General features: G+C 50.4%; 1 protein-coding gene across 1 annotated transcript in view; it reads left to right on the top strand.

Annotated features, from left to right (window-relative positions):
* The window catches only part of SH3YL1 (SH3 and SYLF domain containing 1), a 34,232-nt gene extending 25,558 nt beyond the window's left edge, over positions 1-8,674 (top strand). Inside the window, exons 8-10 of the mRNA XM_032866746.1 lie at positions 520-595; positions 2,315-2,371; positions 8,469-8,674. Of these exons, the coding sequence (XP_032722637.1) occupies positions 520-595; positions 2,315-2,371; positions 8,469-8,656 (321 nt within the window). The 3' untranslated portion in view covers positions 8,657-8,674. The remainder of the gene's footprint in view (positions 1-519; positions 596-2,314; positions 2,372-8,468) is intronic.
* Positions 8,675-9,777: the final 1,103 nt, after the last annotated feature.

Below are 9,777 nucleotides of genomic sequence, written 5' to 3'. Positions count from 1 at the left end.
GGTCGCTCCGTGGCGCGGGCCGCCCTGGATCTCAGCCCCCCGACCCCCGACTTCCCTCACATGACGTTGTCGTGGAAAAGTCGAACTCGGGCACGTCTTCTCTGCCGGCTTCAAGGGGAAGCGTGGCTCGTTTCCCACAGCTGCGTCCCCCCGGCGTGTGGCTGTGAGTGGGAGACAGCGACGCCCACGGTGGCCGCCAACGCTGAGGCGGCGAAGGGCAGGGCCTGCGGGCTCCGAGCCCCACAGCTGACCCCGGGGTGCAGCGCGGCAGCGGACGCGCGAAGCCTCCGTTGCCCCGGCCCGGACCGCGTGGCTGAGGCGCCCGCATGAGGCGAGCTTCCGTGGCAGCAGAGTCACCCGCAGCCTCTTCGCGCGGCCCGGGTCCAGCTAATGTGGCCCTGAGGAGTGCGCGAGCCCATTGGGGCGCCCTTCTCCGCAGGTCTGTGGGGTTATTCTGCCCTTAGATGCGCCAGCGTAGACAGTATTTTAAAGTTCTGCGCATTGTTTGGCCCCTCCCAGGCTGAAGACTTCCCTCCCAAGCCGCCGAGCCCCCGGCCGCCGCCCGCACGCGTCCCGCCGGGCGCTGGCTCCCCGGGTGAGTATCTGTGCTGCGGTTCGAATGCGTTTTAAATATGGTCGAGAAGGCAAGCCCCATTGTTAGACTCCGCGTCCGATAGAGGGACGATGGGTGTTGAGAAGAATAGGGCTCGGCCTCTCGGAAATACCCACGACAAGTCCTCGTCGCTGGAAGCTCCTGTTCTCATTCAGAGTCTGCTTCTCCGATTCGCAGAGCTTCATCCTCAACGGCTTTTCGTCGCTGTTACTTGTCATTTGTCCCAAGGGCAGCCCTCGCGCTGCTTTGGGACGGAATAACCTGGTTCTCGGGGGTGTCCGCATTCGCGCTCTGAGGGTTCGCTTCGCCGGGTGCTCTCAGCGGCTCGGGGGGTCACGCGGGTGTCAGAACAGCCCAGAGTTACACAACACCGGGCGTTGGCCTCTGTCCCTCTTTCCCGCGCACCTTTGTAGGGCGGCCGCTCCCGGAGTCCTGCCTTCCAGGCGCGGAGGGCGGCAGCGCCGCGCAGCAGCCGCTGAAGGGGTGATGCTCCCCGTGATCGCGCTCGCCCTCGGGCCGGCGCTGGGGCTTCCGAGCGCGTAGAGACGGGCCCGACTCCGCCGGCAGGGGACAGACCCGTGCGGGACGTGGCGGCCCTCCCTGCGGGGAGCCGCGCGCAAGTTCCCGGGGGAGGAGCAGAAATACCGACGCCCTTCCGAGGGCCCGAGGCGGTCCCTCCTTCACGCGCCCGCCGTGTCCGGCCTCCTTCTCCGGGGCCTGAAGGCGCTACACCGGTCCCGGCGAGGCCTCTCACTTGCCTGAATGGGGCCCCGGGAAGGCGCCCGGCCCCGGCCCTGTTCTCCCTCCCCCGCACCCCGCCGCGTACTCCGCACCCCCTGGCCCGGGCGGCCGCGCTCCTGCCGAAAGGGCGGCCTGTTTCTGGCTCACGTTCGGGTGACTCGCTTGCGTTGACTCCTGTCGCGGGTGAGGAACGACACGTGGGCACGGAGCCTGCTTTTGCTTGAACTCCGAGCGGCCGCGTGAGCTCGGACCGTGCGTAAGTTTTAAAGCACACGAGGTCGCCGAAGTGCCCCCGCGGGGCAAACAGACACCGGCGCCGCGGGGAGTCTTACCGCTGCCGAGCGGCGCGTCCTCGCCATCGCGGGCCTGAAACTGCTCCGCCCGCTTCCAGGCGAAATCAGAGGCCGCGCGTCTCCTCACTCTTTACACTGTGGCATTTAGTCCTGTTGTCCCAGGAGGCGATGCGGTCGCTCAGTGTGAGTAACTGAGGCTGAAATACCACAGAGTGTGGCTTTGAGGAGTTTTAGGGTTACGCCGAACCATTTTAGGTGTTAATTAAAAATATGCAAGTGAACACGTGCTGTTTAAAAATGAGTTTAAGAGTCAAGCAAACGAGGATGTTTGAAAATCACTGCCTTGGGGGCTACACACGTTTTTAAAATGCAGGTAGCTTGTGATTGCTTCTGGAAAAAAGATGTATGTGTGTTACCTGCGACCCTGTAGCGTCAGGGTCAAGAGTTGTAGTTTTGACGTTTCTAACCCTACACATATCAGAGGTTTACCCTCTGCCTTATGGCGGGGATACTTTCTGGGTTTACTCAGGAATTCCTCTGGATTTAAAGTGTGATAAAATAATGATATTTCTAGCAATCTTAGGGATTTAAAATACCTGCTTTTATGTACGATATGCTAATAAGTCTTCTAAATTCCGCCCCTGTTTTTTTTTTTCCTGTTTTGCAGGTAACGGAAACAAGTCTAAGCTCTACCCTGAACTTTCCAGCTTTCAGGAGAGAGTTGGTAAATACCGTATCTATATGTTAAAAATGATTCATACGCATCTTACAGTCACAAACTTTCCAACTAAATGGCAGTTCATAAAACTCTGGGATGGTACTCAGCACTCCTCTGGTTTAGGGGCTCTGTTCCTGGTTGGGAGAAGTCCTTCGCTTGGAAAAGGCTGTGCTTTGGCTCTCCTGGTTGCACTCGTCTGCGATAAGGAGGGCGACCGGGACCGTAGTGGCACATGCGCAGTTCCTGCGGGGGGAGCGGTGGGGGGCTGGCACCCCAGCTTGGGACCGAGCCCCTCTGACTCGCAGGGGCCCGTCCGAGGACAACCGCAGGATCTTTTACGATCTTGTCACCATAGAATGACAAGGTTTGTTCATTGTGAATTACAACTTCATCATCATCACATCTTTTCTGGGTTTTAGCCCCGTGGATATTTTTGTATATTTTAAGGATTTTTTTTTTTCATGTTCAGATATTTTGCCGTTATTGGGAACTACTTTATAAAACTTATTAGGATTTGCTGTCTTACTTCAATATTCTTTACAAAACATTCCTGGAGGAATTAAGCGATTATTTAGAAATGTGAGTGGGACACAAAATGAGGGCAAAGGTGAACCAGTTGTCAAATAGCCCGTTTATTTTCTCCCGTCACCTTTTGTCACTGGAGTCACAGGACCCCATACTCCTGGGAAAGTAAACTACGGGGCATCACTGCTTTCATGTAAACGGACGTCAAGGTAGCGAAGTACACATTTTGCTTTTAATTTGTAAAGATATTTCAAAAATGTCTCGTAAGCACAGTTCCTTCCTCGGAAGTTGAAGCTTTCCTGATGGAGTCGGGCTTCCCACTTCCCACTTGCTTTCAGCCTAGCTGCCCCGGTGTGGAGCCCGCTTCCCACCTGGCGTTGTCCCGGAAAGCTGCATTCGCCCTGCCTCCGAGGGGCTGCCTCCCTGGTTTAACCGTCTGAGCCTGCTGGACTGTGGCCTCCTGCACAGTGGGAAAACACTAAGAGGCTTTTAAAATGTAGTTTGCTCTTTTGAATGTGATTTGCAGCCAGCTGGAGACTACTGACATTGCCAGTAATTTGACCGGCGGATACACATCCTTCAGAAGCAAAAGGGGCGAACATGTAAATGTTTACACCCAAGTAGCATACACGTCTGGAATTTTATGTAGCGGTCTTTCAGGAGACTCTGCTGGAATTAGACCTACACTTAGATATCTTGCAGTTAAAGCAGTTCTTAAATTTGAGGTCAACAGACAAGCTGAGTTGCTGAGGGAGAGGGGGCCAGCAGGGACACTGAAGGACAAGGGACAGCGGAAGTAGAGGTGACCCCCCTTTCCACAGGGTTCTCTAAGGGCCTGTGCCCGCAGGCTGGGTGCCTCAAAGGCACTGAGGGCGGTGTGAAGTTAGAAGAAGCAAACCCTGAGTGGGCTCTGGAAATAGGCTCGGACTTTGAGCGCTGGCCATGCGAGCACGGACAGTTCTTGGCCGGTCAGGTTTTGTTTATATATTTGAGGATAGGGTGAATTAATTTGTACAAACAGTGGGTACTAGGATAACTTTCTCCAAATATAAGGGATGTTGAAGGAAAAAAAAATGGAAAGGAAGATTTAAAGTCTATTTTTAAAATAAAACTTACTTTACATGCTTGTGGGTTTTTTTTGTTTTTTGGGGTTTTTGTTTGTTTGTTTGTTTGTTTTTAAAGCAGCTGTCAAACCAGTTCAGTTCTTAGCGAGGACTTTCTCACATCCTGGCCAAGCACTGCTGCAGAGAAAAAGCACAGGGCACAGGCCCGAGCCTCAAGTTAAACCCAACCTACCAGCACGTCCAGGCCGCCGTGGGCTTGCTCTCTGCCTGTCCCATACACACTGACCAGCTGCACTTTTGCATGGCTGTTGGGGAAAGCAGTGATTCTCCTAAGTGCATGTACTTTTGTTCTGCACCCTTTGGACACTCCAGCTATCTGGTGCTTGGGTGTCTCAGTGAGACAGCCTTGCAAGTGCACAGCCTGGTCTACTGTACCTTGTTGTCTCCGTGTCTTCTCGTGTCAGTCTTCACCGTCCACCCCCCATTTACCCTGTAGTTTTCAGTGACAGTCTGGGCACATCCACCACGGGGGCCATCCTGTGCTGCCCCCGGGTGCCCTTGGGCTGAGTCCGTCTGTGCCGATAGGACTCCTGCCCCCATTGCGACAAGCACAAATGCCCCAGATGTTACCATCTGAGAGCGGCTGGTTCTGGTGGACTCACCTGGTGGCCTTATCTGCGTCGGTCCCCAGGGACTGTTGTCCTCTTCCAGAGGACGTGGTCCCCACAGTGACAGACCCCAACCCCGATTCAGGTCAGTCACGCAGCTCACCGCTACATTAAATGTACCCAAAACCGAGGACGTGTCTGTGCTCTTACTTCCGCTTGCCTGAGACGCCCTCCCGAAGGCTGGGATTCCTTTTCTGAACCGTGTCGGGGCCAGAGACTCCACTTACGTATGGCTACAGGACGCAGAGCATGGAGAGAGCAACTGGGAGGGACACAATGAGACCCGGTAGGTGTGGCGTCTCTAATTAGAAGAAGCCTCAGGGCAGCTGCCGGGCAATGGGGCCTGTGATCTGTTTCCTGTTGTGGGGCTGACCTGGGAGGGAAGAGTAACCTGTGTTTGAATTCAAGTTGGATATGATGATGAAAATGGCTAATCACTTCAAAGAGCCTCCGTATTTCTTGAACACAAGAATGGGAAACTAGAAGGCATCTGTGAATGCCAGATATTTTCATCAGCAGTGGGGCCAGTTTCCGTGGTCCCTGGGGGGCTCTCCCTTTCTGGAAGGTCATATCCCCCTCCCGGAAGAAAAAGGCCCACTTTTTTTTTTTTTTTTTTTAAGAAGCTATTTTGTGGGCATTAAACTTTTCCTTATGGGAAGTATCCCTAATATTTACAGTAAAGGAGAACTTTAAGTCATTTTGCTGGAAGAAACAGCAGTAGGGCCTGGCCTGTGGGGCCTTCATTCGGGCTGGGCTCCCCGCCTCGTGTTCCTGTGTGTGGATTTTCCCCGAAATGCTTCAGCTTCTGAGTCTTCTTGGGCTCACCCCCGGCTGCCTGTCTTGCCCATATTCTCCCCTCGCTCTACCAGCCACGATCTGCCTCATCTCCGCTCAGAGTTTGGGTGGGGGAGGCCCCGCAGTGCCGCCATCTTCTCTCGAAACCACCCGCTCTGCCCTCGCGCCGCATTCCCATCAGTACTTTGTCCTTTGTCCATCTGGAAAGTACAGCTCAGAGACAACCGGACAGCCAGTCGGGAACCCCGTCTGCTTCCCTTGGTTCCTGAAGCTCTTCTTCCTGTAATTACTCATCACAGGGTATGCTCCTCCCACTGGTGGGAACCAGCTCGGTGGTCAGTGGTCACCCAGGACCTTCATCCGACATTCTTACGACCTGTAGAGTCTGGATGACTCGGTGATGCGCAGAAGTACACTATTCCCCTGGGAAACTGGCCGTGCTCGGCCGGACCGACGTTCCCTGTGCTGCCCACAATCTAACACCCATGTGGCTGCAGAGGGCCTCGGGCAGGAGGTCCGTGGTGACCATGAGTTCCCAGGGATGGACTTCGGAGACTCGGATCTGCACTCCCTGGACAGATGGCCTCCCACTTCCACTTGAGCGTGATGCTCTGTGAAGTAGGGGTGACAGCAGCAGCCACTCGCCGGAGATGCGGGACGGGCGAGCGCAGGTCAGGCTGCACCTGTCACCGTTGCCCTCGTCCCTTCAGATGTCTTACGTTGTGCATAGTGCGGCACATGTGGTGATGACTTCCAGAACATTCCCTGATGCTCACTGGGGCTCGTCCAGGTTGTGCTTTGTGTCATCTGAGACGTCTGGGAGACAGGAGAGGAGGAGTTTCTTGAGGGTGTCGTCAACTGGGGCTGAAGAGGTTGAGGTTCGTATGTGGGTGGTGAGGAAACTGGAGGTGATGCTGTTCAGAACGACGCTCCCTCTCACACCAGCTTGCCTTCCTCTGGTTTAACGACCTCCTGTCGTGAGGACTGGCTGGGTGTCCCACTGAGCTTGTCACACACAGAGGAACGAGGGCTCGTTACTGTGTGTTGGCTGTCACTCTGCTGGTTTCGATGATACCCAGACTGCATCAGAATTCTTCTTTCGGTGACGCATGTTTGCCCTTCTTCCTTAAAATGGACAGACTGCAAGTACACATAGTATAAATTATAAAAGCGGGCAGAGCATGTCTGTGGTAGAAAAAATAACGACCCCCAGAGTCTCTGTGATGTGACCCTGGGTTGCTGCTGGGGTTGTTTCCGCAGGACTCGGACAACCCCGGGGCACCGCTCTCACGCGAAGGACTGTCGCACACCGTGTGTGGGTGACGCACGGCGAGTCTCGCTCAGCGCGGTTTAATTCAAGTCTTGACTTTTTATTTCTTACCAACAAGCCAAATTTGGTTTATCTTTTATTATTATAGTATTATCGGGTTAAATAAGTAACTGAGTTTCAGAATTCGGTTATTTATGTTTTCAGTGTGTCTGTACTAAGACGCATTTAACAACCATCTAGTTGCCTAATAAGAACACAAGCATGAATGAACAGAAAGTATCTGTTTCTCTATATTTCTTATGCTGGTGCACAGTTCGTAAAGTTACTGTTTTTAACTCCTCAGTTCTCAAAGTATTTTCTTCCTAACACAATACAAACAATTCTACACATTGTGTTGAAACTCTTATTAAGGGGCGTCTGGGTGGCTCAGTGGGTTAAGCCTCTGCCTTGGGCTCAGGTCATGATCTCAGGGTCCTGGGATCGAGCCCCGCATCGGGCTCTCTGCTCAGCAGGGAACCTGCTTCCCCCTCTCTCTCTGCCTGCCTCTCTGCCTGCTTGTGATCTCTCTCTGTCAAATAAATAAAATCCTGAAAAAGAGAGAGAGAGAAACTCTGATTAAGCACATGCAGACCTTCTTCTTGCGCCAGTTTGAGTTTTGTCTCTGTTCTGACAGTGTGAAGCCTGTGGGGAAAGTGCTCATGACCCGGCAAAATGCCTCAGAGCCGGAACCCTCGAAACCAACGGCTCCTGAGCGTGGTTCCTGTTCTGTTCTCTTTAACATTTTGTGTTATTTTTTAGCACGACACATGTTCTCTTCAATCCCCGTCCTACCCACTGCCCCTCTGGTAACCGTAGTTCTCTAGAGTTAAGAATCTGGGTCTGTTTCTCAGTTTCCGTGTGTTTCTCTCTCTTTTTTCTTCCTTTGCACATTTGTTTTGTTTCTTAAATTCCACATACGAGTGAGCTCATATGATATTTGTCTTTCTCTGACTGACTTATTTCCCTTAGCGTAACACCGTCTAGTTCCATCCTGGAACATGGTTTTTCAATTAAATCCTGTATGATACAATCGTGACCATAAAAGTGTTTTTCTCTAACAGCTACAATTCATGGAAGCCATAATGACCATTCGATTAAAAGGGGGAAAATGTAAATACAGTTGACCTTTGAACAATGTGGGGCGTGGCATTTGGGGGCACCAAACCCCAAGCAGCTGAAAATCCACATATCACTTTTGATTCTATGTCCTGGCTCCTGGGATCGAGTCCCGCTCGGGGCTTCCTGCTCTGCGGGAAGTCTGCTTCTCTCTCTGCCTCTGCCAGTGCTTCTTGTGCTCTCTGTCAAGTAAATAAATTAATTTAAAAAAAAAAAAAAAGGAAAGGAGGAGAAAATACATTTACATTATCATACTGTTAATCACAAAAAAAATCCATTTGTAAGTGCACACCTGTGTTGTTCAAGGGTTGGCTTGTGGTGTTATCTTAGAGATCATTCAGAAGTCCAACAATTATAACCACAAATATTTGCTAAATGCATAGTCAAGTATATAATAATATGCAGTTTGACTTGTGTGGATTTAGGAAGTATTATTACCAAACACTTGCTCTTTTTGAAGAAGAAAAACACGAGTTTAATAATAGGATGAAAATCTCACAGACCCCATGCGCGAAGGCATTAGAGTATCAGGTACTGAAGTTAATTTACATCTTCGCTCCACACCCTTCCCAGGCTTTCCCATCAGACATGTGCGTAGTCTAAGTGCCTCTGCTTGTTTGTTCCAGGCCTGAACGAGCCCGTGGAGGTGACGGCGTTGTATTCCTTCGAGGGACAACAGCCCGGGGACTTGAACTTTCAAGCCGGAGACAGAATCACAGTTATATCAAAAACAGACTCACAGTTCGATTGGTGGGAGGGAAAGCTTCGAGGTCAAACTGGCATTTTTCCAGCCAACTATGTTGCCGTGAATTAAAGTTTATATTATTTTCTTCTTTGAGAATTATAAAACATTTATTTCTCCACAGACAGGATTTACTCTGCAGTTAGGCAGTGTTTAATGTAAGTTTTTAAAATACTGCTCTTTTTCTTAAACTTTTATCAAATATGTAAAAGATTTTTTCTCTCTCTATAAATGTTTAACTTACATACGTTTAAATACTTCATACTAATTTCATCACACATCCTATTTAATAGTTAACATGCTCCAATTCATATGGTCACAGTCCTTTTGTGTTCCTTTTCAAGCATCACTAAGCCCGCAAGTGGCTCCGTATATGGTAATTGCTTATTCTAAATTGAGGATCTTAAGGGCAGGGTGTGAATACCGACTCACGTATTTCTATTTGCAAAGTGCCTAGAGAAGAAGGAATCTGCTTAAGGAAGGTATTTAGTAATCCTAGTTGTAGGTGCAAGCTGGAGTATGAATCCTTAACGATGTTCTTTATTGCCTAAAAAACCACCTCTGTGTGTGGGTAGCAGAGACATGCTGTTGCGAATTTCAGCTGCTCTGCATTGAACAAAGGTGACATTGACTTTTCTTCTGCGTGAGGTTATGTTTATTCATTTCTAGTAGGAGAATCAACTTATGTTAACGTGGCCTAGTTGTGCCCAAATAAATGTTCTTTAAATGATAAGTTAATGTCTTGTTTTTCGTACTTTCTCTGTGTAAAGTAAGAGGCCCTGTGGTTGGCCTGAAGGTTAAAACCCAGCACGGTGATTGGCTGCCTGACTTGTTTTCTTTTTGGGTTTACTAATACATGCTTGACAAATACACTGGTATTTATTTAATATTATTATTCGTAGCAGTGGTAGTTAAAGACCACAATGTGATGGTTTGATGTACAGACACACTGTGGAAGGTCCCACCGAGTTAATTAACCCATCATCATTTCAATTATCTTATGCATTTATTTATTTATTTTTTGGTGAGAACAGTGATGTTCTCCTCTCTTAGCAGATCTCAGTTATCTAACACAACGTTACCGAACTTAGTCACCATGCTGGACGCTCGACCTGGAACTTGTTCCTCTTATGCCTGGAAATTTGTAGCCTTTGACCAGTATGTTAAGTTCCCCCGCCTCCCAGCCTGCGGTG

The sequence above is a fragment of the Lontra canadensis genome, unplaced genomic scaffold (assembly GCF_010015895.1).
Source record: "Lontra canadensis isolate GAN:19392208 unplaced genomic scaffold, GSC_riverotter_1.0 scaffold32, whole genome shotgun sequence".
NCBI classification, from domain to species: Eukaryota; Metazoa; Chordata; class Mammalia; order Carnivora; family Mustelidae; genus Lontra; species Lontra canadensis.
This window is presented reverse-complemented; position numbering and strand designations above follow the sequence as displayed.